The sequence below is a fragment of the Primulina eburnea genome, chromosome 2 (genome assembly GCF_022965805.1).
Source record: "Primulina eburnea isolate SZY01 chromosome 2, ASM2296580v1, whole genome shotgun sequence".
Lineage (NCBI taxonomy): Eukaryota > Viridiplantae > Streptophyta > Magnoliopsida > Lamiales > Gesneriaceae > Primulina > Primulina eburnea.
The window spans coordinates 26,791,246-26,817,716 of NC_133102.1; the positions used below are offsets into that span (position 1 = coordinate 26,791,246).

A 26,471-nucleotide genomic window follows, 5' to 3' on the forward strand; every position below is an offset into this window, starting at 1 on the left:
TTGATGGTTCTATGGATTATTTAGCATGGACTCTTGGATTTAGTCTTGATATTGGTGTTATTTATGGATTATTGTTGTAGGTGGTGTACCAAGAGTATAGTTGGAGGTGTTCTATTGGTTTGTAAGTGGAATTTCATCCCTTGTGCTCACATGATATTATATGTATCGTGTTTTAAAGGTTTCAAAGTGTTATTCCCTTCCATTGATCCATTGTTACGTATTGATTTCATTGATTATCTATTGGAGGCATTGATGTCTCACTATTGTTAAAAAGGGAATACAAGAGATATTATGAGATTGCGAAACGACGGCCTTAAATGCTATTGAGAATTCAAATGTTTTATTGGATTGATTAATCATAGCCATAGCATTGCATGCAATTAGATGATCATCGACCATAGGCTTTTATCCCCTCACAGTTATCGATTTATATCGATGGGATATTGGCAACCACAGTCACAGATACTATTGATATCAATCCAACCATAGAAAAGAGAAATACCATCGTTTTGCTATCTATTGCCATTGCTATTGCTACAGTTATTGCTACGTTATTCATGTTTCAGAGTCGATGGTATTTATGATTTAAAAGCCATGTTTTACAGAATATACTATGTATCATTGCTATGTAAGAGTTCCACTTGCTGAGATTTATTCTCATTTCAGTTATTTTCATGTGATGCAGATAAGAGCGACGGACCGGGACGTTGACTGTGGATGGGGGTCATATGCATACGAAGATTGGAAGGATGATTATTTTGTACCATTTTGTAACATGATCACACTAATGATATTTTGTATTTTGTTATGTCATTGGAATGATCATGTTGTTATTTTGTAAACACTTTTATAAAATGTATTTTGAAACTCTTTCCATATTTTAAAGAAAATTTTAAATTCCGCTGTACTTTTAATTGTAACGGGTCAGGGTGTCACAATAATGTTTTATGTATTGATCCAATAATGTGAGGTCACTTCCATTAGAAAGATAAGATATAAGGTTAAAACTTTCATGTGTTGAGTTTTGTTCAAATCATTGTGGAAGACAAGCCAAAGCGCCCCGAAATGTGTCGTTTGTATCGTTGTTCTTTATATGAAACATGTTGGGAGATTTTGAATAACTCTTTACTCTGACCTTCAAATGACATGAGGCCAATTTGAGATGCAAGCTAAGACATAGGACTATAACTTTCATGTTTACCACTTTTCCTAATTATGAAATGAAATGGTATTTCTAGAGCATTATTTGAGAAGCTGCCGCAGAACGCTGCAGGTGGCAGTGCTGCCGAAGACCTGGAGCCTAGGCACTGCCAGGCAGCGCCACGGCACTGGCAGGCCAGTAGCTCGGGCGCCACAGCACCCATAAATGGCGCCGCTGTAATGCCCGAAATTTTTATTATTGTAATCTGATATGATTTGTGGATAATTGTGATGTGATTATAGACAGAACAGATTAGACTGGGAAAGCGAAAAAAAGACTGAATTATGTGCGAGGACTGGACCCCTCGCGCATATGCGCGACTTGAGAGGGCGCATATGCGCGAGGCAGGCAGAGAACCTCACGCAGATGCACGACGTGTGTCCGTGCATGTGCGCATGGGTACCCGAGAGTTGTGAAGAATGGACAAGGGCCTCGCGCATATGCGCCGAGTGAGGGCGCGCATATGCGCGAGCTGCTGTGCATGCTACGCGCCGAGACATAGTGTCTCGCGCATATGCGCCGAGTGATGTCGTGCATATGCACGAGACGTGCAATACATATGTGAAGCCACTTGCCCCTTGAACATGCAATATATATATATAAAACAAGCACCTAAACCTATCAGATAACAAGGGAGAAAGGAACGAGAGCTTCCGGGAGAAAGTTTAGCTTCTTGTGCTTCATGTTTCAATCGTACAAAATATGTCCGTCCGAATTGTAATCTGACTTCAATACTGTGATCGGATCGTTGATAGCTATTACAGGCCATAAGTTTGATTAATTTCTGATATCATTTGGAATTATGCTATTGCCATAATTGAATAGGATTCATATATGATGTTCTTTACATGTTAGACATCGTAGAATCGAAGTCAGATTGAGAAACAGATTGATTACAGAATTGTTATGGTTTTTCAGATTATATTGATTGATATTGGGACATATTTGAGTTCTGTAATTATAATTATTATTTGCTGATGTTGTATTGACGGGAATATCGGGATCGTTCCGTTATGCTGTTGATTTTGACTTAAATCTAGATTGATCAGATTGGTATTGATTTGAGTAGTATATTGATATGGTACTATTGATATTTTTATTTCCAGATTGAGTGTTGAGAGACTTTGAATTCCAGACAGGAGCGCCGTCATAACTGCAATAAAAGAAAGGTATAAGTCAATGTGGTACCGGGAGAACGACTCGAGTAGGATATACTTGAGTTTTTCTAAATCACATACTTATTGTTATTATTTACATTGATTTGAATTGATATGCTTGTTCTATTGATTTATAGAAGCATGTCTTAGATGAGTATTAGACGAGTGATCTTGTGTCATAAGTTCCGATAGAGATGGAATCGCCACTGGCACATTGCACATTGTCACAAGATAGTGAATTGGCGATAGTGCCACAGTCTGTGAAGGATAGGTGAAGACACCGAATGTTTGGTTATATCGATTGAATAGAATTGGAGTTTCTTCTATTACTGAATTCGATATAGGAATGCCAACATCTGGAAATCGGGATCCCTAGACTAGAATTGAGTCTAGTCTGAGACGTGGAGTCACAAGTCTGATTAATGATTTTATATTGATTATGTTTCAGATTTTGATACATGTGACTGATATTTCTTACATGCTTTTACGTTGTTATATGATTGCGTGTTTCGTTGATTTTTACTGGGATATATTTCTCACCGGAGTTATCCGGCTGTTGTCATGTTTGTATGTGTGCATGACAACAGGTGGGACAGGATCAGGGTCGAGGAGATGGCGAGTGATTATGATTAGTGTGGAGACCACAGACTTTGACGTTGCTGTAGATAGGATTCAGCACTTGACATTAGTTGTTGAACCTTAGTTTAAGTTTGATGTATGTTGTACAAGACTTGTACTTTTATACTGATATGTATATTAGAATGAATTCCATTACGTTCCGCATTTAATACTGTTTAAAAAAAATTAGACCCAGTTTACTATAATTGATTAAATTGTCCCAATGATGGTTAAGAAAATGATTAGCGTCTGGGTCCCCACAACAGGTGGTATCCGAGCGATAGATCCTTTAGACTGAGATAGGAGCTAGTGAGCGGGGTAGATTGAGTTTTTTTTCCTTGCTTTTGATTGCTAGCATGATTTACTGCTTTAATACATGTTTACCTGATTACCTGATTTTGATATGGTAATGTGTGTTATTGAGAATGGATCAGAACCGATTCTTGATCAAATGTAAGATGATCAGAAAGGGACTGAGACAGAATTGTTAATTGTGATGGCTAACTCTTTTGATAATCAGATATGCCTCCTCGAAGAGTACCGGAACAGGGTAGCACTTCGAATCCTCCAATGGATGTAACAACAACACCGATGGAGACATTACTTGTAATAGCCGAGCCCGGTGTACGGTACGATTTAAGTTTCGTTTGTTATTTGGGATATTTGATTAGATGTTCAGAGTTGTATTTTTGGGCTATAGTATTGTTAGTTTTATTGTCTTGAGGTATTAGATGATGTTGGTTGTTCGTTTCAGCGTTTCGGTTTGATTTTTGTTGCATGGGAATAGTGTTTTGCCGTGAGCACACCGCACCCGCGGCGTTGTAGTGACCGCCCCCGCGGTGGAGACCGCACCCGCGCTGTTTGCAGTGCCGCACCCGCGGTGTCTGTGGTTCAGGATTTTTGTGGACTGCCGAAAGCTCAGCGCACCCGCGGTCCTTGTGTTGGCGCACCCGCGGTGAAGGTATGGGCGAGATATTTAGTCGATTTTGGAGTGGTTGGCCATCACTTTTCCTTTTTCTTTCCTTCTCATTTTCGCATTTCGCTCCATTGCAAGGGTTTTTGGTCATTTCTTTCACTTCCTATCTTCGATTCAAGCGTTTGTTTGGAATTTCGACTTGAGTTCGACGTTCTCCTTGGTGCTAGGAAGCTTGGGTAAGTTTTTGGTGCGATTCTGTTAAGGTTGTAAATTAAGAGTTGTTTAGGTTGGTTGTTTATGTGGATTTATGGATTATTTAGCTTGTAATCTTGGATATTTAGTTGATATTGGTGTTATTTGTGGATTATTTGTTGTAGGTGGTGATCAAGGGCTAAGTTGAGGTGTTTGTTGTGGTTTGTAAGTGGAAATTCATTCCTTTTGCTCACATGATTTTATATGTATGTGTTTCAAAGAGTTTATTGTGTTATTCCCTTTCATTTGATCCATAGTATGTATTGTTATATGTATTGGAGGCATTGTATGTCTCATTATTGATTAAAGGGAATACAAAGAGATATATAGAGTTCAAAGTGATTGTTAAAACCAGAGAAGAGTTTAAATGTTTTCGGATTGATAAATACATAGTCAGAGATTGCATGCAATATTAGATGATCATCGCCCAGAGGCTTATATCCCTCAGAGTTATCGGTATTTATATCGATTTGGGATACGAGCAACCCCAGAGCAGAGATACTATTGATATCAATCCCCAGAGCAAAAGAGAAATACCATCATATTTTATGCTATTGCTATATTATTGATATTCAGAGTTTACAGTTCAGAGTTGATGGTATTTATGATTTCAAAGAGATGTTTTACAGAGTTATTGTTCATTGTTATATAAGAGTTCCACTTGCTGAGATTTATTCTCATTTCAGTTATTTTCATGTGATGCAGATCAGAGTGGTGCCTCGGGACGTTGACTGTAGATCGGGGGTCATATGCATACACCGTTGGAAGGAGGATTTTGGCATGATCATAGGAATGATGTTTTGTTTTTGTTATGTCATTTAAATGATCATGTATTTATTTTGTAAAGATATTTGATGAAATGTATTTTGAAACTCCTTCCGTATATTTTAAAGAGAAAATTTTATTTCCGCTGCGTATTTATTTTAAAAGAGGATCGGGGTGTCACATTTAGTGGTATCAGAGCGGTGTTCTTCGGACCAATGCATATGACTTCGTCTACTTTCAACTGTCCGGGTATGTTTTCTTTGCATCTATCTATTGTTATGTATTGATTGGTATCTTGTGAGCATTGTAGAGTAGAGGATGCCTCCTAAGCGTAAGGCGTCAGAGGGGGAGGATAGTTCGTCCTCGAGAGTTGTCGACGAGTTCGGCAAGTTACTGAAGGAGCAGGCTAAGGTTCACAGTGAGCAGATCCAGCAGTTGCTTAGACTGCAAGGAGCAGGCCAGGGCAGAGACCAAGGTAGGGGGCAGGTTGCTCCAGTAGCAGTTGGTTCTGATGCTATCTTTTCTGCGTTTAAGAGGATGGATCCACCCGAGTTTCCAGGCAGCTCCGATCCTTTAGCTGCAGTAGAGTGGGTCAAGGCTTTGGAGGCGATTTTTGATCATCTCCACTATGAGGACAGAGACCGTATCAGTTGTGCTGTTTTCATGCTGGTTAAAGCTGCACGTTTGTGGTGGAATGCGACCAAGGTTGGCATTGATGTTTCTACTTTGAAGTGGTCTGAGTTTACTGAGCTTTTCTACGACAAGTACTTTCCTGATGCACTGCGAGCGAGGAAGGTCACAGAGTTCTTGGAGCTTCGTCAGGGGAGCTTGAATGTGGACGAGTATATTCTCAAGTTCGAGGAGGGTTGCCTTTTTGCTCCGTACATTGCTACCAGTGATAAAGATAAAGGCGCTCACTTCATTCGAGGCCTTAGAGCGGAGATCAGGCGTGATATCAATATGTCCAAGGCTGTGACTTTCAAAGAGATTGTGTCCAAGGCGTTGCTAGCAGAGCAGGACGAGAAGGATATCGCCAGGGAGAGACAGGCGAGGCACCAGGCTAATGTTCAAAGAGGCCAGAGTTCAGGTCAGCGTGGCAGAGATCGATTCAAGGGGAAGGGCAAGGTGGATCAGAGTCCTAGGCCACCGTCAGTGCCAGTTGCTCCGTCTGATTCTGAGAGATCTTTGTGTCCCAAGTGTAGCAGACCCCATCGTGGAGAGTGTAGATTTGGCACTCGTTCTTGCTATCGTTGTGGCATGCCAGGCCATATTTCCAGAGATTGTCCTAGGGGAGCTAGCCAGGAGAAGGTGCAGGGTCGTATCTTTTCGATGACTAAGGAAGGTATTAATCGTAATTCTTCTGTAATCTCTAGTTCCATTTTGATTTCAGGCAGAGTAGCTACTACTTTGATTGATACTGGTGCTACTCATTCTTTTATGTCTGAATTGTTTTTGAGATCTTTGGGTATAGTTCCTTCTGTTATTCCCCTTCAGCTTAGTGTTGTTTTGCCTTCGGGAGATGTTTTGTGCCCGACTTCCATAGTGTATGCGTGCCCCGTTCGTTTTGTTGATCGAGAGGTCTTTGCTGATTTGATTGTGATCCCGATGGTTGCCTTTGATGTTATTCTTGGCATGGATTGGCTGTCGACCTATCGTGCTGTTATTGATTGCGTTGCTAAGACGGTGACTAAGGAAGATGTTGACCAGGGAGGAGTTCTCGCCAGCTCAGGTACTTCGCTGGTCCTTCCTTTTATTTCGTGTCTTGGTACTGAGAGGCTATTGTGTAGAGGTTGTGATGTTTTTCTAGCATCTGTTGTGGATATGGATAGACTGATTAAGTTGAATATTGATGATATTGATGTGGTGAGGGAGTTTGCGGATGTGTTTGAGGATGATGTTCCGGGTTTGCCGCCGGATAGAGATGTAGAGTTTGTTATTGATCTTGCTCCAGGTACGGTTCCTATTTCTAAGGCTCCGTATAGGATGGCTCCTACCGAGATGAAAGAGTTGAAGACGCAGTTGCAGGATCTTCTAGATAAGGGTTTCATTCGTCCGAGTTCTTCGCCTTGGGGAGCTCCGGTTCTATTTGTTAAGAAGAAGGACGGGTCTTTGCGTCTGTGTATCGATTACAGAGAGCTCAACAAAGTGACGATCAAGAACAAGTATCCGTTGCCACGGATTGACGATCTATTTGACCAACTCCAGGGTGCCACTGTTTTCTCGAAGATTGATCTTCGGTCTGGCTACTATCAGTTGAAGGTTAGGGAGTCTGATATCCCTAAGACGGCTTTCAGGACCAGGTATGGTCACTATGAGTTTCTCGTGATGTCTTTTGGTTTGACCAATGCCCCTTCTGTTTTCATGGACCTGATGAACCGTGTGTTCAAGCCGTATTTGGATAGCTTCGTCATTGTCTTTATCGACGATATATTGATCTATTCCAAGACCAGAGAGCTTCATTCAGAGCATCTCAGAGTTGTTCTCCAGTTGCTGAGAGAGCGGAGGTTGTTTGCTAAGTTGAAGAAGTGTGAGTTTTGGCTGGATCAGATTTCTTTTCTAGGCCATGTCGTTTCGAGGGATGGCATTGCTGTTGATCCGATGAAGATAGAGGCGATTCAGAAGTGGCCTATTCCTACGACTGTTTCAGAGGTACGCAGTTTCCTTGATTTGGCGGGTTATTATCGTCGTTTTATTTCGGATTTTTCCAAGATTGCCCTGCCATTGTCCAATCTGACAAGGAAGACTGTGAAGTTCGAGTGGTCTATAGATTGCCAGAGCGCATTTCAGGAGTTGAAGGATAGATTGACGTCAGCTCCTATTCTCGCATTGCCCAGTGGTTCAGAGGATTTTGTGGTCTTTACCGATGCGTCGAAGAAGGGTCTCGGTGCAGTGTTGATGCAGAGAGGTAAGGTCATTGCCTATGCTTCTCGCCAGTTGAAGGATTATGAGAAGAATTATCCGACGCACGATTTGGAGCTAGCAGCTGTGGTTTTCGCCCTTAAGATTTGGAGACATTATCTGTATGGCGAAAAGTGTGAGATCTTCACAGACCACAAGAGTTTGAAGTATCTGTTCTCGCAGAAAGAGCTCAATATGCGGCAGAGGAGGTGGTTAGAGCTTGTCAAGGATTACGATGTAACTATCAGTTATCACCCAGGGAAGGCGAATGTTGTGGCTGATGCTTTAAGCCGCAAGTCGAGTGTTTCATTGAGTTCTTTGATTCAGAGACCGTTACTGATGGATTTGCAGAGAGAGGATATTGATCTGGTGATTCCAGGCACCATTGCTCGTCTTTCAGCGTTAGTTATTCGATCTTCTTTGACGGACAGGATTCGTAGAGAGCAGTCGACTGATGTTCAGTTGACAGAGTTGAGAGATAGAGCAGAGATTAGAGGTAATTCAGAGTTCGCCTTGAATGGTGATGGTTTGGTGACTTTCAGAGGTCGTATTTGTGTTCCTTCTGGCGACGATATTCGTAGAGTTATTCTGACAGAGGCTCATACCGCGCCGTATTCGATTCATCCAGGCAGTACGAAGATGTATCAGGATCTTCGTCGACTCTACTGGTGGCCAGGTATGAAGAAGGATGTTGCCGTGTTCATTTCTCAGTGCCTTACTTGTCAGCAGGTGAAGATTGAGCACCAGAGACCTGCTGGGACATTGTTGTCGTTGCCGATTCCTCAGTGGAAGTGGGAGCATATTACGATGGATTTCGTGACTGGTCTTCCCAGAGTGCGGAGAGGTTTCAATTCTATTTGGGTTATCGTTGATAGATTGACTAAGTCAGCGCACTTTCTTCCAGTCAAGACGACGTATTCGATGAACCAGTATGCCGAGGACTACATAGCAGAGATTGTCAGACTTCATGGTGTTCCTGTGTCGATCGTGTCTGATCGTGACCCCAGATTTACTTCAGAGTTTTGGAAGAGTTTGCACAGAGCTATGGGTTCGCGATTAGCGTTCAGTACAGCCTATCATCCTCAGAGTGATGGTCAGTCAGAGAGAGTCATTCAGATTCTTGAGGATATGCTCAGAGCGTGTACTATAGACTTTCCAGGTAGCTGGGATTCTTTGTTGCCTTTGGCTGAGTTCACTTATAATAATAGCTACCAGGCGACGATTGGCATGGCACCGTATGAGGCACTTTATGGCAGGAAGTGCAGATCGCCCTTGTATTGGGACGAGATTGGTGAGAGGAAGATGTTGGGACCAGAGTTGGTCCAGCAGACTGCCGATGTTGTTGCTGTTATCAGAGAAAGGATGAAGACTGCCCAGTCCAGACAGAAGAGCTATGCAGATGTTCGTCGCAGACCTTTGCAGTTCGAGGTTGGCGACCACGTGTTTCTGAAGATAGCACCTCTCAAGGGTGTGATGAGATTTGGCAAGAAGGGCAAGTTGAGTCCTAGATTTATTGGTCCATTCGAGATTTTGGACAGAGTTGGTGACAGAGCCTACAGATTAGCCCTACCTCCAGATCTTGACAGAGTTCATAATGTGTTTCACGTTTCGATGCTCAGGAAGTATGTTGCAGATCCTTCCCATGTTCTACGCCATGAGCCATTGGACTTGACGCCGAATTTGACATATCAAGAGATTCCGATTCATATTTTGGATCGCACAGTTAGAGTTCTGAGGAACAAAGAGATCGGCATTGTCAAAGTTCTTTGGAGGAACCATTTGTTAGAGGAGGCTACGTGGGAACCAGAGGATGAGATGAGAGAGAAGTATCCTGAGTTGTTCGTGCCGTGACGTCAATTTCGCGGACGAAATTCCCTTAAGGGGGGGAGATTGTAATAGCCGAGCCCGGTGTACGGTACGATTTAAGTTTCGTTTGTTATTTGGGATATTTGATTAGATGTTCAGAGTTGTATTTTTGGGCTATAGTATTGTTAGTTTTATTGTCTTGAGGTATTAGATGATGTTGGTTGTTCGTTTCAGCGTTTCGGTTTGATTTTTGTTGCATGGGAATAGTGTTTTGCCGTGAGCACACCGCACCCGCGGCGTTGTAGTGACCGCCCCCGCGGTGGAGACCGCACCCGCGCTGTTTGCAGTGCCGCACCCGCGGTGTCTGTGGTTCAGGATTTTTGTGGACTGCCGAAAGCTCAGCGCACCCGCGGTCCTTGTGTTGGCGCACCCGCGGTGAAGGTATGGGCGAGATATTTAGTCGATTTTGGAGTGGTTGGCCATCACTTTTCCTTTTTCTTTCCTTCTCATTTTCGCATTTCTCTCCATTGCAAGGGTTTTTGGTCATTTCTTTCACTTCCTATCTTCGATTCAAGCGTTTGTTTGGAATTTCGACTTGAGTTCGACGTTCTCCTTGGTGCTAGGAAGCTTGGGTAAGTTTTTGGTGCGATTCTGTTAAGGTTGTAAATTAAGAGTTGTTTAGGTTGGTTGTTTATGTGGATTTATGGATTATTTAGCTTGTAATCTTGGATATTTAGTTGATATTGGTGTTATTTGTGGATTATTTGTTGTAGGTGGTGATCAAGGGCTAAGTTGAGGTGTTTGTTGTGGTTTGTAAGTGGAAATTCATTCCTTTTGCTCACATGATTTTATATGTATGTGTTTCAAAGAGTTTATTGTGTTATTCCCTTTCATTTGATCCATAGTATGTATTGTTATATGTATTGGAGGCATTGTATGTCTCATTATTGATTAAAGGGAATACAAAGAGATATATAGAGTTCAAAGTGATTGTTAAAACCAGAGAAGAGTTTAAATGTTTTCGGATTGATAAATACATAGTCAGAGATTGCATGCAATATTAGATGATCATCGCCCAGAGGCTTATATCCCTCAGAGTTATCGGTATTTATATCGATTTGGGATACGAGCAACCCCAGAGCAGAGATACTATTGATATCAATCCCCAGAGCAAAAGAGAAATACCATCATATTTTATGCTATTGCTATATTATTGATATTCAGAGTTTACAGTTCAGAGTTGATGGTATTTATGATTTCAAAGAGATGTTTTACAGAGTTATTGTTCATTGTTATATAAGAGTTCCACTTGCTGAGATTTATTCTCATTTCAGTTATTTTCATGTGATGCAGATCAGAGTGGTGCCTCGGGACGTTGACTGTAGATCGGGGGTCATATGCATACACCGTTGGAAGGAGGATTTTGGCATGATCATAGGAATGATGTTTTGTTTTTGTTATGTCATTTAAATGATCATGTATTTATTTTGTAAAGATATTTGATGAAATGTATTTTTGAAACTCCTTCCGTATATTTTAAAGAGAAAATTTTATTTCCGCTGCGTATTTATTTTAAAAGAGGATCGGGGTGTCACATTACTGAAGAGATTTCAGTCATTCCATCCACCGACTCTGAAGGGTACTAAGACTGCAGTTAATTGCGAGAGTTGGTTAGACGATTTTGAGATGTTGTTCGAGTCCTTGGATTACATGGATGAATGAAAGGTGAAACTGATAGGGCACCAGTTGCATGATGTGGCAAAGAACTGGTGGATTACAACAAAGCGGGCCTTGGAGCATCGAGGTACAGTTATTACCTGGAATGTATTTAGAACTGAGTTTTATCATAGATTCTTTCCAGTGTCGTACAGGAAGTACAAGGGGATCGAGTTTTCCAATTTGAGACAGGGGCATCTAAAAATTGAGGAATATGTGGCTAAGTTCTCCACATTACTCAGATTTGCTCCACATGTGGCTGAAAATGACGAAGCCTTTGCTGATCAGTTCATTAATGGCCTGAATCCTGAAACTTTTATTCTGGTGAACACTGGGAGACCGAACAACTTTACTGATGCCTTGAACAGAGCGAAGTGAGAAGAAGCCGGTCTGATGAGTCAAAGAGTAGCTTCGTTTGTGCTTCCAGCAACGAGACCACAACAACCACCTCCCCGATTTGAGAGTGGCATCAGTAGTGGTGGAAAGAAAAAATTCTTGAAAGCGAGAGGAAAGCAGTTCAAGAGATCTGGAAGCAGTTCATCCAGTATAGTGGCTCGAGACAGACCAGTTAGGGCTAGAGTTATACAGGACCTTACTACAGAACTTGTGGAGGGAAGCATTGAAAGGGATCGATTTTAAGGTGTTGAAATGCGCAACGGAAGTTCAAAAATTTCGATTTTTACAAGAAAAATTTTAGCACCTCTTGTACTAGCATGTAACATATACAATAACACAACTATGACATTCATAGGGTGTTGAGAAATCGTTACCTATCAATCTCTCAAGATTGATAATTGCTCCAACTTAGTTGATATACAACTAAGCTCTTCAAGGCACGACAAATCTACAAGCCTCCTCCTTTCTCCAAAATTAGGCCCACCACCAACTAGCTAAAACCCTTCTTATTTTTCACTAGAGAAATAAGAAGATTTTTGTAATAGACAAGCCTGGTGAACGGTACGGTCTAAGATTTCATATGATTATTGACTATTTTGTTGAGTTTAGTATGGTTTGGATGTTAAGGATCTTGATTTATGGTTTATAGTGTTGATGTTTATATTTGTTGTGTGGCGATCATTGTAGCGTCGTTACGATTTAATTTATGGTAATTAGTATGTTGAGCCAATTGGTATGAGGCCAATTGGGGTGGTTAGATAAGTTATAGATGTACAACTTTCTTGTTGAAAGTGTTTCCAAATTATGAAGAGAAGTGGCTTTACGATTCGATTTTGTTGCATAGAGTTTGTTGTTTGCTCCAGTTGTCAGCGCACCCATGGTCAGTAAGCCACCGCACCCGCGGTTTTTTGGCCGACACTAGACCGCACCCGCGGTAGAGAAGGCACCGCACCTGCGGTCGACGTTTTCATATTTTTGGATGTTGTCCAGTAGCCTCAGCGCACCCGCGGTGCATGGTGTAGCGCACCTGCGGTGTTCGTGCAGAGACCATAGCGCACCCGCGGTCCATTTAGGAGCCCACCCGCGGTCGTCATTTTGGGATTTTTGGATGAGTTGCCGAGAGCATAGCGCACCCGCGGTCGGAGAAGCAGCGCACCCGCGGTCTATGAAAATTAGAAGCGTGTTTTTCGATTTTAAGTGAATATAAGGCATGGGTTGGCTCACTTTTCTCTCATTCTTTCTTCATTCTTCTCGATTCTTCTCTTCAAGGGAGAGCTAGGGTTCCATTCTTTTCATTTCCTATCTTTGATTCAAGCTTCTTGTTGGTTATTTGTGGTGAGATTAAGGTTCTTGTGGGTTCAAGGAGCTAAGTTAAACTTGTGGCTTTGATTATTTCTTGGTTTTGATGTTGGGGGAAGTATTGGGTTTGTTGATGGTGTTGGTTTTATGGATTAACTGATATGGGTTTATGATTATTGAGATGTTGATGGTACAATACATGGTTTATTGTTGTAGGAATTCAACCAAGAGTATAGAATCAAGGTTTCTATTGGTTGTAAGTGGAATTTCATTCCTTGTGCTCACATAATATTAGATGTATGGTGTTTCAATGGTTTTAATGTGCTATTCCCTTCATTTGATTCATGTTATGTATTGATACATTTTGTTGTATATTGTGGAGGCATTTTATGTCTCAATTGTGAAAAAGAGAATACAAGAGAAAAGAGTCTTCAAAGTGTTTGATTTAATGCCAAAGAGAGAGTTTAAATGATTTATTGGATTGATAGATACATAGTCAGAGATTGCATGCAATTAGTTGATCAACGACCATAGGCTTATATCCCTCAAAGTTATCGATTTATATCGATGGGATATAGGTACAGAGACAGAGATACTATATATGTGACACCCTGACCCGTAACGATAAAAATACAGCGGAATTTAAAATTTTCTTTCAAATGGAAGGAGTTTCAAAATACATTTCATAAAATGTTTACAAAATAAATACATGATCATTCAAATGATATACAAAACACCAAACAATCATTTCTATGATCATGTCCCAAAATGATAACAAAATAATCTTCCTTCCAATCTTCGTATGCATATGACCTCTGACCACAGTCAACGTCCTGGTCTGTCGCTCTTATCTGCATCACATGAAAATAACTGAAATGTGTATAAAAACTCAGCAAGTGGAACTCTACATAGCAATGATACATAGTATACTCTGTAAAGCATGACTTTAAAATCATAAATACCATCAATTCTGAAACATGAATACTGTAGCAATAACTGTAGCAATAACATAGCAATAGGATAGCAATACGATGGTATTTCTCTTTTCTCTGGTTGGATTGATATCAATTGTATCTCTGAATGTGGTTGCAAATATCCCATCGATATAAATCGATAACTGTGAGGGATAAAAGCCTATGGTTGTTGATCAACTAATTGCATGCAATGCTCTGACTATGATTCAATCAATCCAATAAAAACATTTGAATTCTCAATAGCATTTAAACAATCACTTTGGAAACTATATCTTTTCTCTTGTATTCCCTTTTTCAATAAATGAGACATACAATGCCTCCAATAGATAATCAATGGAATCAATACATAACAATGGATCAATTGAAGGAAATAACACTTTGAAACCTTTGAAATACAATACATATAACATCATATGAGCAAAGGGATGAAATTCCACTTACAACCAATAGAACACCTCCAAACTATACTCTTGGTACACCACCTACAACAATAATCCATAAATAATACCAAAATCAACTCTATATCCAAAAATACAAGTCAAATAATCATTTAAACCAACCAATACATCAACCTATAGCATCTCATTACCAAAAACCATGATAGAACTCAACCAAAAACTTACCTAAGCTTCCTAGCACCAAGGAGAACCTCGATCTCAAGTCGAAAATCGAACTAGATCCAAGAATCGAAGATAGGAAGCAAAAGAAAATGGAGAAAACCCTTGGAAGAAGAGAGGGAAATCGAAAATGGAGGAAAGGTAAGGTAGAAATGAAGTCAACTCAATCAAAAAGGTACTAAATATCTCGCCCATACCTCCACCGCGGGTGCGTCAACACAAGGGCCGCGGGTGCGCTGAGCTCACGGCACACCACAAAAATCCTGAACCACGAACACCGCGGGTGCGGCACTGTAAGTACCGCGGGTACGGTGCACACCGCGGGTGCGGTCCTTGCACTACCACGGGTGCGGTGCTACTACGGCTTCCCAAATCCAAAATCATGAACAGTACACCGCGGGGGCACTCCTCTAAGAGCGCGGGTGCACTCTTGCTACGGCAATGAACAAAACCAACGCAACTAAAATCGATCCGAAACTCTGAAACAAACAATCAACAACAACTAACACCTCAAGACAATAATTACCAATAATACTATGGCCCAAAACACAACTCTAAACATCTAATCACAAACCCAAATAAACAAACGAAACTTAAATCGTACCGTACACCAGGCTCGGCTATTACAATCTGCCCTCCTTAGAGGAATTTCGTCCGCGAAATTGACGTCACTGCACGAATAACTCAGGATACTTCTCTCTCATCTCATCCTCTGGTTCCCACGTAGCCTCCTAGATCAAATGGTTCCTCCAAAGGACTTTAACGATGCCGATCTCTTTGTTCCTCAAAACTCTAACTGTGCGATCCAAAATCTGGACCGGAATCTCTTGGTACGTCAAACTCGGCGTCAAGTCCAATGGCTCGTGGTGAAGAACATGGGAAGGATTCGCAACATACTTCCTGAGCATCGATACGTAAAACACATTGTGAACTCTGTCAAGATCAGGCGGTAGGGCTAATCTGTAGGCTCTGTCACCAACTCTGTCCAATATCTCAAAAGGGCCAATAAACCTCGGACTCAACTTGCCCTTCTTGCCAAAACGCATCACACCCTTGAGAGGTGGTATTTTCAGAAACACGTGATCGCCAACCTCGAACTGCAAAGGTCTACGACGAACATCTGCATAGCTCTTCTGTCTCGATTGTGCAGTCTTCATCCTCTCTCTGATCACAACAACAACATCGGCCGTCTGCTGGACCAACTCTGGTCCCAACATCTTCCTCTCGCCAACCCCATCCCAATACAAAGGCGATCTGCACTTCCTGCCATAAAGTGCCTCATACGGTGCCATCCCAATCGACGCCTGGTAGCTATTGTTGTACGTGAACTCCACAAGTGGAAATTTAGAATCCCAGCTACCAGAATAATCAATAGTACAAGCTCTGAGCATATCCTCAAGAATCTGAATGACTCTCTCTGACTGACCGTCACTCTGAGGGTGATAAGCTGTACTGAACGCTAACCGTGATCCCATAGCTCTGTGCAGACTCTTCCAAAACTCAGAGGTAAATCTAGGATCACGATCAGACATGCTCGACACAGGGACACCATGAAGTCTAACAATCTCTGCAATATAATCCTCGGCATACTGATTCATGGAGTACGTCGTCTTGACTGGGAGAAAGTGCGCTGACTTGGTCAACCGATCAACAATGACCCAAATGGAATTATAACCTTTCTGCACTCTGGGAAGACCAGTCACGAAATCCATCGTAATGTGCTCCCACTTCCACTGAGGAATCGGCAAAGATAGCAATGTCCCAGCAAGTCTCTGATGCTCAATCTTCACCTGCTGACAAGTAAGGCACTGAGAAATGAACAAAGCAATATCTTTCTTCATACCTGGCCACCAGTAGAGTCGACTAAGATCCTGATACATCTTCGTACTGCCTGGATGAATCGAGTATGGCGCGGTATGAGCCTCTGTCAGAATGTCTCGTCGAATATCATCGCCAATAGGAACACAAATACGGTCTCTGAAAGTCACCAAACCATCACCATTCGAACCAAACTCTGAGTTACCCCTCTCCTAAGCTCTAGCTCTCAACTCTGTCAACTGCAAATCAGTCGCCTGCTCTCTACAGATCCTGTCCGTCAACGTAGTCCGAATGACCAATGCTGAAAGGCGAGCAATGGTTCCCGGAACTACCAAAGAAATATCCTCTTGATGCAAGTCCATCAACAATGGCCTCTGAATCAAAGAACTCAAAGAAGCACTCGATTTACGACTCAAAGCATCTGCCACAACGTTTGCCTTCCCTGTGTGGGGACCTGGACGCTAATCATCTTTGGGATTTAATTATCAATTAAGATAAAACAGGGTCTACAAATTTTTTCGTTTTAAGATATAACTGCGGAAGGTAATGGAATCTAAATACTATACATGCCTTGCCGCGCATGTGCGCGCACTTACACCGCGCATGTGCGCCAAACCTTCTGGATTTCTCCCTTGGCTTCTCGCATGGCTCGCGCATATGCGCGTACACTTCTCGCGCATATGCGCGAGACCTTCGAGTCACGCACACGCAATATTCTTCCTTTCAAAATCTAACAAGAACGCGTCCCGTCTATAATCATCTCGATTTAATTTAATAAATCATTCCGGATTAATCTCCGATTACAGTAATCATATCCAAATCATTTCAGATTACGGTAATTAAATTCTCGGGCATTACATTTCTCCCCCTCTTAGATCTGAGTTCGTCCTCGAACTCACCCATCATCAAGCCAAATCTATCAGAAGAACTGTATAACAGAGTTTAACATCCAACTCATTTCACTAGCCGAATCGATCCCATATTACTGGCTATACAACATCCGTATACGCCAATTGCAATCCATAACAAAGAAATACCACATGTAGTTGCTAGTCCATCTGTTTATTCCAATTAAGGACATATTCCATCTTCGGCTCCAAATACCAATCGTCATCATCCGACATTGGATCTGAACAAGACACTCCGACTACCTGTCAATTGGTGAACAATCTGCCAGATAGAGCTTATGATATAATCTACCACAAGTACACACTTAATCGTAATCATAAACTGTTATACTCTACTCGACATCATCATTCTAGTCAATCTGACTATTTCTTTGACAGGGATCTCTGGCATCTAGTTCTGTTTGTACATCATCTTTACAAACTACTAGATATAGATTGAACAATCTATCAATCACGATCATACCATATCCCAATCTGAAGAAAATGGTGGTAATTTTCATTACAAAAGCTATAGAAATGTACTCCCATGTCTAGTCAGGAATATACTCAGTCGGTAATAATCTTCTAATTCCTAGTTTTTGGCTTCTTTTGTTAGCGATCCAGACATATCAGTACCATTTTTACCAACCTTACAACATAAATTGCTGTCCCAACTGATCTCATCTGTCTATACCAACACTATCTGTTCGCATATCATACATTCTGAACCATCTGAATGAAACTGAATCCCTTACTGTGCATTTCTGACATACCTGAGATTTCAGATTCGAACTATGCTGTACAAAATCAGTTAATAACATAAAATAAATAAGAAATACCTACCTAATATTCGGCTCTGACTATCTATATCAAAACTGGAAACAATTTTTGCAACATTCTGATATCACACAATAACCAAACCCATAGAAAACGCAAAATCATATCGATGTTATATTGATCTGATCCACAAAATACAGGTCTGAAAATTCTGATCATCGTTCGGGACTACTGTATTTTCCACAAACAACTCTGATACAATTGGAACTGCATAGTATTACACACTGAATAATACTTACAATAACATCAACTCAAACTCAGAATAGAAATGTCCTATGCTGATCTAGTGAGTTTAAGAAACTCATAACATAATAGATTCTGGCTGGCTGACCAATCTTCATACTGCCCATATCAACGGCTTTATTTCATCTGCAATTAGAATATACTCCCAAACAATATAAGATATCTCAAATACTGATTTAAAATCATAACAATACTCAGCAGATGTAAATCAACACAAGAAGAAGATAATCAGAATAAGATAATCTGTCCACATCAGATAAGAAAGTTCTGACATATCTGACATTCTGCTAATTCTGACATTCCTGATACCGCATAATCTGAATATAAACCTGTATCAATAACTGCATTCGGATCCATACCTGACCCATTGCTGTATACAATAATCACAGTTCTCGGAATATTTAACCCAGTCTTCAAATATTCAATATAACAATCAGATGCTGTGGATATATCCCGAAATCATAGATATAACAAGCATAATTCTTCAAAATACCCCTGAACACATAATCTGTCAATCTAGAAACAAAACTAAAATGTCTTCAAGAGAACTACACAATCAACTGGATTCTTTAGCCCATACTCTAATCTGTCAATTCTCTCTAATAAAGAACCCATCTGACATCTTATTTAAGCAAACACCAGTTAACTATTATCTTACTATCAAATTTTAGGCTCGATTGCAGTGGATCTACTGGATACATAAGGATGCCATCTGTTCCTTTCTGTAATAATCGAGTCCTAAACCTTACAATTTTCTGAGGACTTCTGGATCGAAAATCCTCATTTATCAACTAGAACTGGTCTTAATCTTACCATTTCTGGAACACATGCTACAATATTTCGGTACTTGTTCAGCATATTCATGTCAATAATGCAATCCAAATCAGACAATTACAAGTACATGATAATCTAATCCAGTCCCATCCTCATCTAACTGTAGTATATAATATGTCATAGAAATTTCTGATATCAACATATTCCTCAACAGCCAAGGAATCAATACTACAGTATATACAGACCCAACAGATACAGCCTATCTCCATGCTATTCATTCACAGATACTCATAAAGAATGCATTAGTATATATCAATACGTATGCAATATAATCATAAAGAAGGGTACCTGTTGTAACTACTGGGTCTGTTTTTCACGCATTGCCACCCGATGGTCCTGCTCCCCAGAACCTTTGGGAACCCTTCTGAGGACACACTCTAGAAAAATGCCCATGTTGTCCGTAGATATTGCATCTACCAGTCACTCCCTGGCATTGTTCGGTGGGATGTCTCCCTCCACACCTAGCGCAATAGACTCCAGTATAAGTCGGACTGGAACCACTGGAACTGGAAGAACCACTGCCTAACTTCTTGAACTGTTTCTTCCGAGCTTTCAGCAAATCTTGCTTTCCACTCGTGCTGCCACGTTCAAATCTCGAAGGGGATTGTGGTGTCTGGGGTTGCTTCACACACAACCTCGTTAATTGTCGAATCAAACTCTCTTATGCTCTCTTTGCTTTACTCAAGACATCAGCAAAGTGATAGGGTCGCTGTAGATTCATGAATGCAACTATCTCCGAATTCAATCCTCATGAGGGGCAAAACGCAACAGAGTAGAAAATTTAGCAGCATAATCATCAATATTCAATTGACCTTGACTTAAATTCTCAAACTCTGCTTTCTTGTCTTCTCGGTACGAGGCGGAGAAAAATCTTTGATAGAATTCAGTCTTGAAGACTTCCCACGTGATCACAGTACCACGTAGTGCTAATACTCTTTTGATTGTAATCCACCAACTTCTGGCAGCCTCTTGTAATTGGTGAAATACCAATTTAACTCTTTGGTCATCTGTACAATCCAGTAGATCAAACAATATCTCTATGTCCTCAACCCAGTGCTGACACGTTTCAGGCGTCTCTGTACCACTCAGAATCGGCGGCTGAAATAACTGAAATTCTGCCAACTTGGTTTCCATCGGAGTCGCTGACACATCTATCTGCGGTTCTGGTATATATGGCTGCTCATACGATGTACTGCCTGTTTCCAAAATCCTTCGGGGAGGTATATCTGATTACCACAAACATTAGTAACCCAATAATACAATGCTGTGCCAATCCTTTCTGATCATGATCATCTTACTGCTGATCATGAATCCGATCTGATTCATACTCAAGAATACATAATACCCATTCAAATCATATAATCAGGTAAACATGTATCTTAAAGCAGTAACACATAGTCTCATGCTAGCACACAATGTCAATCAACATTAGAATCAATCTCATGCTAGCACACACATGCAAGGAAAGAAAGAAAATTCATCTACCCCGCTCAATCTTTTCTATCTCTAAAAGATCTATCGCTAAAGAATCTATAGCTAAAGGAACTATCAGCTCTAGGAACCTTCAGCTCTAGAACCTAATGCTCTGATACCACCTGTTGTGGGGACCCGGACGCTAATCATCTTTGGGATTTAATTATCAATTAAGATAAAACAGGGTCTACAAATTTTTTCGTTTTAAGATATAACTGCGGAAGGTAATGGAATCTAAATACTATACATGTCTGTATAAATTACCTTTCAGTATTAAAGTACAACAAGCTAATCTAAGGTTCAACTACTAAAGTCCAGTAATAAAACCAAGTCTACTGTAAGTCCGGAATCACCACGCTACACTCGTCTTCTCTCATCATCATCTTGACCCTGATCCAGCCCCACCTGTTGTCATGCACACATACAAAACAAGACAACAGCCGGATAACTCCGGTGAGAAATAAATCCCAGTATAAAACATGGTAAACATGTATATACATAAAATAGTTCATGAAACATGCTGTCATGAATAAAATCAAAACATTAGATTTCATAAGTGTTGCGACTTTGATTGTTGCACTCCCAAGAGCAGGTTGTCCACAAGTAGTATAATTCGGTGAGTCCGAATATCGTATCCACAGGGAAGCTAAGGTAATTACAAGTCCACTACAATGTCTTTTTGTTTTGTTTTTGTTTTTGTTTCTTTTTAATTTTAATTGTTTGAATATTTAATGGGTAAATTTTAATTGTTCAAATTTTAATTTAAGTAGTTGAGATTAAAGGATCCACTCTTGGTATTTTAATAAAGTTAACATTAACGAACAATATTGAAATCCACTTAATAAAATGGTTCCAATATATTAAATAATCATATTTATATTATGTTATAAATTATAATCTTATAAGTACATAATATATACCAAAACTTATAAATGTGGTCAAATATTTATTGTGCTATATATATTTGTAAACACTAAATCAAGGTTCCCACTTTAAATGGTTGGTAAAACCAAACAAACATTTAAATGGTTCCAAGAATTAATACTATAATATATTCATATATAATAAATCAAGGAATCCAAGTTAAATGGTTGGTAAAACCAAACTAACATTTAAATGGTTCCAAGAATTTAATATTATAATATATTTATATATAATAACTCAAGGCATCCATTTTAAATGGTTGGTAATACCAAACTAACATTTAAATGGTTCCAAGAATTTAGTGTAACATATAGCAACAATAAATCAAAACTCCCACTTATAAGTAGGGTATAAAAATGCTTAAAGAAATAAATATAACATAAACAATAAATAATGATTAAATAATATAAAATATAGATTCTTACCTTATAATAACCTTATTATCATGCCAAGAGCTTCACCTTATCATCTCAACTTTAGGAAGTTAGCTATTCATTATTCAAAGTGTAAAACTTTGAATATGAAATTAACATGCTAATTATATTTAAATGAAGAAATAAAAGAAAAATATAGAGAGAAATATTATGAACTCAAAGATTTGTTCATAGAATGAGGGATATCTCAATACATTACAATGCACCCCTATTTATAGCCAAATTTGGGGAGACAACCACAAATAAAATATTATTTTTTACACATAAGTCTTCATTGGTGTTCCAAGAAATTAATATTATATTGCACATCACTTTTGACAAGCATCTTCTCCGAATTTTCTTCTTCACATAAAATGAAACATGTGGATAATTGAGTTGTCTAGTTGTGGTATTTTTTTCAGAATATTTGACCAAGTAGTTTGAGAGATATGGTCAAAATACTAGAGCATGGTAAAACTGCCACTCCTTCGGTAACTTTAATTGTTGCTTAATTTGATCCCAATTGTGAGAGGATTTTTATCTCATGCTTGCCACCAATATTGTAGATATTAACATCAACTTTCTACAGGTCCAAGAATCATCTTAATCCCATTTGCAACGCCAAGGTTATTCTTGTTTTATCGAACCTGTAAAAATAGTAAAAACTTATAATTACACAACAACTTATATTTTATACAATTTATTATAAAACATATAATATTTAAAAATTTAATAAAACAAAAACTATATATTTATATTATAAAACATTTAATTAATGTACAATTTTTATGTTTATCACACCTCCCAACCAGCTTATTGCTAGTCCCTAGCAATTTAAGCGTTAATAGCAATACAAAACATATTGATTAATTTAAATAGAAATGTAATCAGAACTATCTAAGTGTTTAAATAAAATTTGAAAACTGTCAAAGTTATATCAAGATCATCATAATTATAATTTATGAAATAATTTGAGATGATTAATTCAAAGCTTATTTTAGGTAGTTAAATGTACACGGCCTTCAGAAATTCCTAGTAAGAGTCTCAACTCCATATCCTCACAGGTTAATAAATGTTTCAATTTATGGCAACGATTTCTCTCATGGAGTTGGAATACAGATAAATGCTCAGAAAAATGGTTTACAGAATGCAGACAGACAAACGAGCCAAACTAATCAAAAGATAGAAAATCAATTGATTTAAAATCCAATTGTTCTTATTATATTTTTTTTTCCTGATTTTTTTTTTTTTTTACATCATGGAATCAGACTAAGTTTATGCTTTTTGACCACATATTTATTTAATTTGTACAATGTATTTCTCTCTTTCTTTTTTTATTTTTTTTTTATTTTTTTATTCTTATGAGAGAAAAATGGGTCGCAGCATATAACTTAAAAATTACATAGATCTTCAACATCTTTCTTTTTGTATTTTTCTTTTTTTTTCTTTTTTTTTTTCAGGAAATATATATTTTTTTTTTCAAAATAAGAACTCAAGATCTAAACAATAGATAGTCTCTCTCATGATCAATAAAGGCTCGAAAGCTGTTTTCTCAGTCCTCTCCACTCACTCACAAAATATGTGTGAGTTCAAAAATTTTAGGCACTCTTATAAGGTATATCTTGGGCCATATACTTTACTACCTAATTTTATCACAATGGTTAATCACTCAAAAAGATTTCATAAATCATATTTTTATATTGATCAGAATATTAAAAATGACCTTTTTTCAAATAAAATTTAAACATTCTTAAATAGATTAATGCATGTTCTAATTTAAATCTTTCAAATATGTAATGTATGACATTTTTGCAAAAAATTACTAAGGTACAAACAATAAACATGGTTTTATTTTAAAATAATATTTAATTTTTTTTTAAATTTGTTTTTTTTTTTTTTTTTATATGTGTTCTCCCCCCAATCAGAATATGACATTGTCCCTAATGTCAAAATAGCTATTAATAAAGAGTACATAATGAAAGAGATATCACCTGGAACTTTATTGAAGATAACAAACTGAAACAAACGCAAACCAATCCACGACTTTTGAATCAATGATCCAACTTCCTTTTCTTACTGCTTGATTGCGACCAATTGATCTTTGTTATCATCGGATCAGGCTTATGAACAAAAGCTTCCAAATCATCAATTAATTGATCGGCAGTCGAAGCACAGATGAGCATCCGTCGTGAATTTTCTGAAATGAAATTCTGTTCCACAGCTTTATCAAGAAATGTCAACAAACTGTCATAATAATTATTGATATTCAACAAGCCCACGGGTTTATTATGGATATTAAGTTGTGCCCAAGAAACAGTGTGAAAAATTTCTTCTAATGTACCAAAACCACCTGGTAGTGCGATAAAAGCATCAGAATTTTCAATCATTTGAGTGATTCTTTCATACATAGAAGAAACTTTTAATTCCTCCCCAATCGTAACACCTGTAATATTTCCTTCAGCTAAAGCTATAGGAATAATACCCAATACCTGACTACCTCCAAGATGAGCAGATGTTGAAACAGATCCCATTAACCCAATATTACCTCCCCCATATACCAAGTGAATTTTTCTCTCAGCCAATATCTTTCCAAGATTATTCGCTGCTTCTACAAACACTTCATTTTTTCCAGGACTCGACCCACAAAATACACAAATATTTTTCAATGTTTGTGCAGAGGATCCAGTCATGTTTTTACTTTCCTTTTTTTTTTTTTCTGCGAAAGTAGAAAGAAAGATGAGAGATTTTATAGGGGTAATATGTTATCATGACAAAACTATGGGTCACAGCTGTAAACAGAATAAATAGTAAAAAAATAATGACACACATGCTTATAAACAGTAGTGTGATTGTGGCTCACAATTTTCCTCTGGTTTTACGTCCAGAAACGGCTTCAACGCCTTCTATGAGTCGAGGATATGCTTCCCATCCAATTTTCTTATAAATTGGCAAACAGGGTCTTTTTTAGTCAGATTCCCAAGACTATGACGCTCATCTTGAAATTGTTTCCATAAACGGAGAAGTTCAATATGCACATGTCCACTAGAATGCGTCTCAAGAGTCAATAAGATGTTATCTAAAGACTCCTTACTCAGCCCATTCTTAATGAAATCAATTTTATCTTCTCTGTTATTGGAAACACATCCCAAAGATCTGCATCGTTTGTCACAAGTCCATCTTGCACACTTATGACAAACCCCTAAACTTTTGGCCCTTCGTTTTTTCGCATAAGTGCTTTTTCCTAATCCAGGCAAATACCGAATAAGCAATGATTGTGGAACTTCTCCTCCTAATCGGACCTTAGCTTCTATTACAAGACGAATATCTTCTGGAATTCCTTTTTGCATTAGTAATCTCAATCTTTCACACCTTCCTGCATAAATTTTTCTTAGAACATTTTCAGAAACAGAGGGAAAATATTTACAAATTTTTGAGAGAATTTCATCCATTTTGAAAAGAAAAGAAATGATTTTTTTTTTTTAAATTTTTGTATCAGCAATTGTGGGAAACTGATTTAACCGACTATGAGAGTCACGGAGTACCGTTATCCGCCATTTAACCGGGAAAATAAAAAGATTAAGAAAACCTGAAATAAAAACAAACAATAATCAAATGCAACACAAAAAAAAAATCAAGGATCAGAAAGGGAAATAAACTCTTCTTGAAAGATTTCATTTTCCAAAAATGGTTTAAGCCTTTGTCCATTTACTTTAAAAACATCACCATTTTTAGGATTTTCAATATCCACAGCTCCATAAGGATACACATGCTTTATAACATATGGGCCTGTCCATCTTGATCGTAATTTTCCTGGGAATATGTGAAGTCGAGAATTATAAAGCAAAACTTTTTTACCAATCTCAAAAGATTTTCTAAGAATTGTTTTATCATGAAATGATTTGATTTTTGCTTTATAAATCCTTGAATTCTCATACGCATCATTTCTGAGTTCATCAAGTTCATTAAGTTGCAATTTACGCAATTTGTTGGCATCATCCATGCTTGAATTTAAAGTTTTTATCGCCCAATAAGCTTTATGTTCCAATTCCACAGGCAAATGACAATGTTTTCCATAAACCAACCTATAGGGAGACATATTCAATGATGTTTTAAAAGCTGTTCGATATGCCCACAGTGCATCATTAAGTCGCAGAGACCAGTCTTTTCTATTTGAGTTAACAGTTTTTTCCAAAATTTGCTTTATCTCCCTATTTGCTAATTCAACTTGTCCATTTGTTTGAGGATGATAAGGAGTTGTTACTTTGTGAGTAATACCATATTTTTTCATTAATGAAGCAAATGGTTTATTAACAAAGTGAGTTCCCCCATCACTTATCATAGCTCGAGGAATTCCGAATCTACTAAAAATATTTTCTTTCAAAAATTTGATGACGATTTTATGATCATTTGTTCGACATGGAATTGCC

The 26,471-nt window shown here is 38.7% G+C and overlaps 1 protein-coding gene across 1 annotated transcript in view; it reads right to left on the minus strand.

Annotated features, from left to right (window-relative positions):
- Window positions 1-2,515: 2,515 nt before the first annotated feature.
- LOC140824184 (uncharacterized) overlaps window positions 2,516-26,471 on the minus strand; it is a 30,300-nt gene continuing 6,344 nt past the window's right edge. The window contains exons 4-5 of the mRNA XM_073185779.1: window positions 25,980-26,174; window positions 2,516-2,564 (exon numbers count right to left, since the gene is read on the minus strand). Coding sequence (XP_073041880.1) covers window positions 2,516-2,564; window positions 25,980-26,174 — 244 coding nt within the window. The remainder of the gene's footprint in view (window positions 2,565-25,979; window positions 26,175-26,471) is intronic.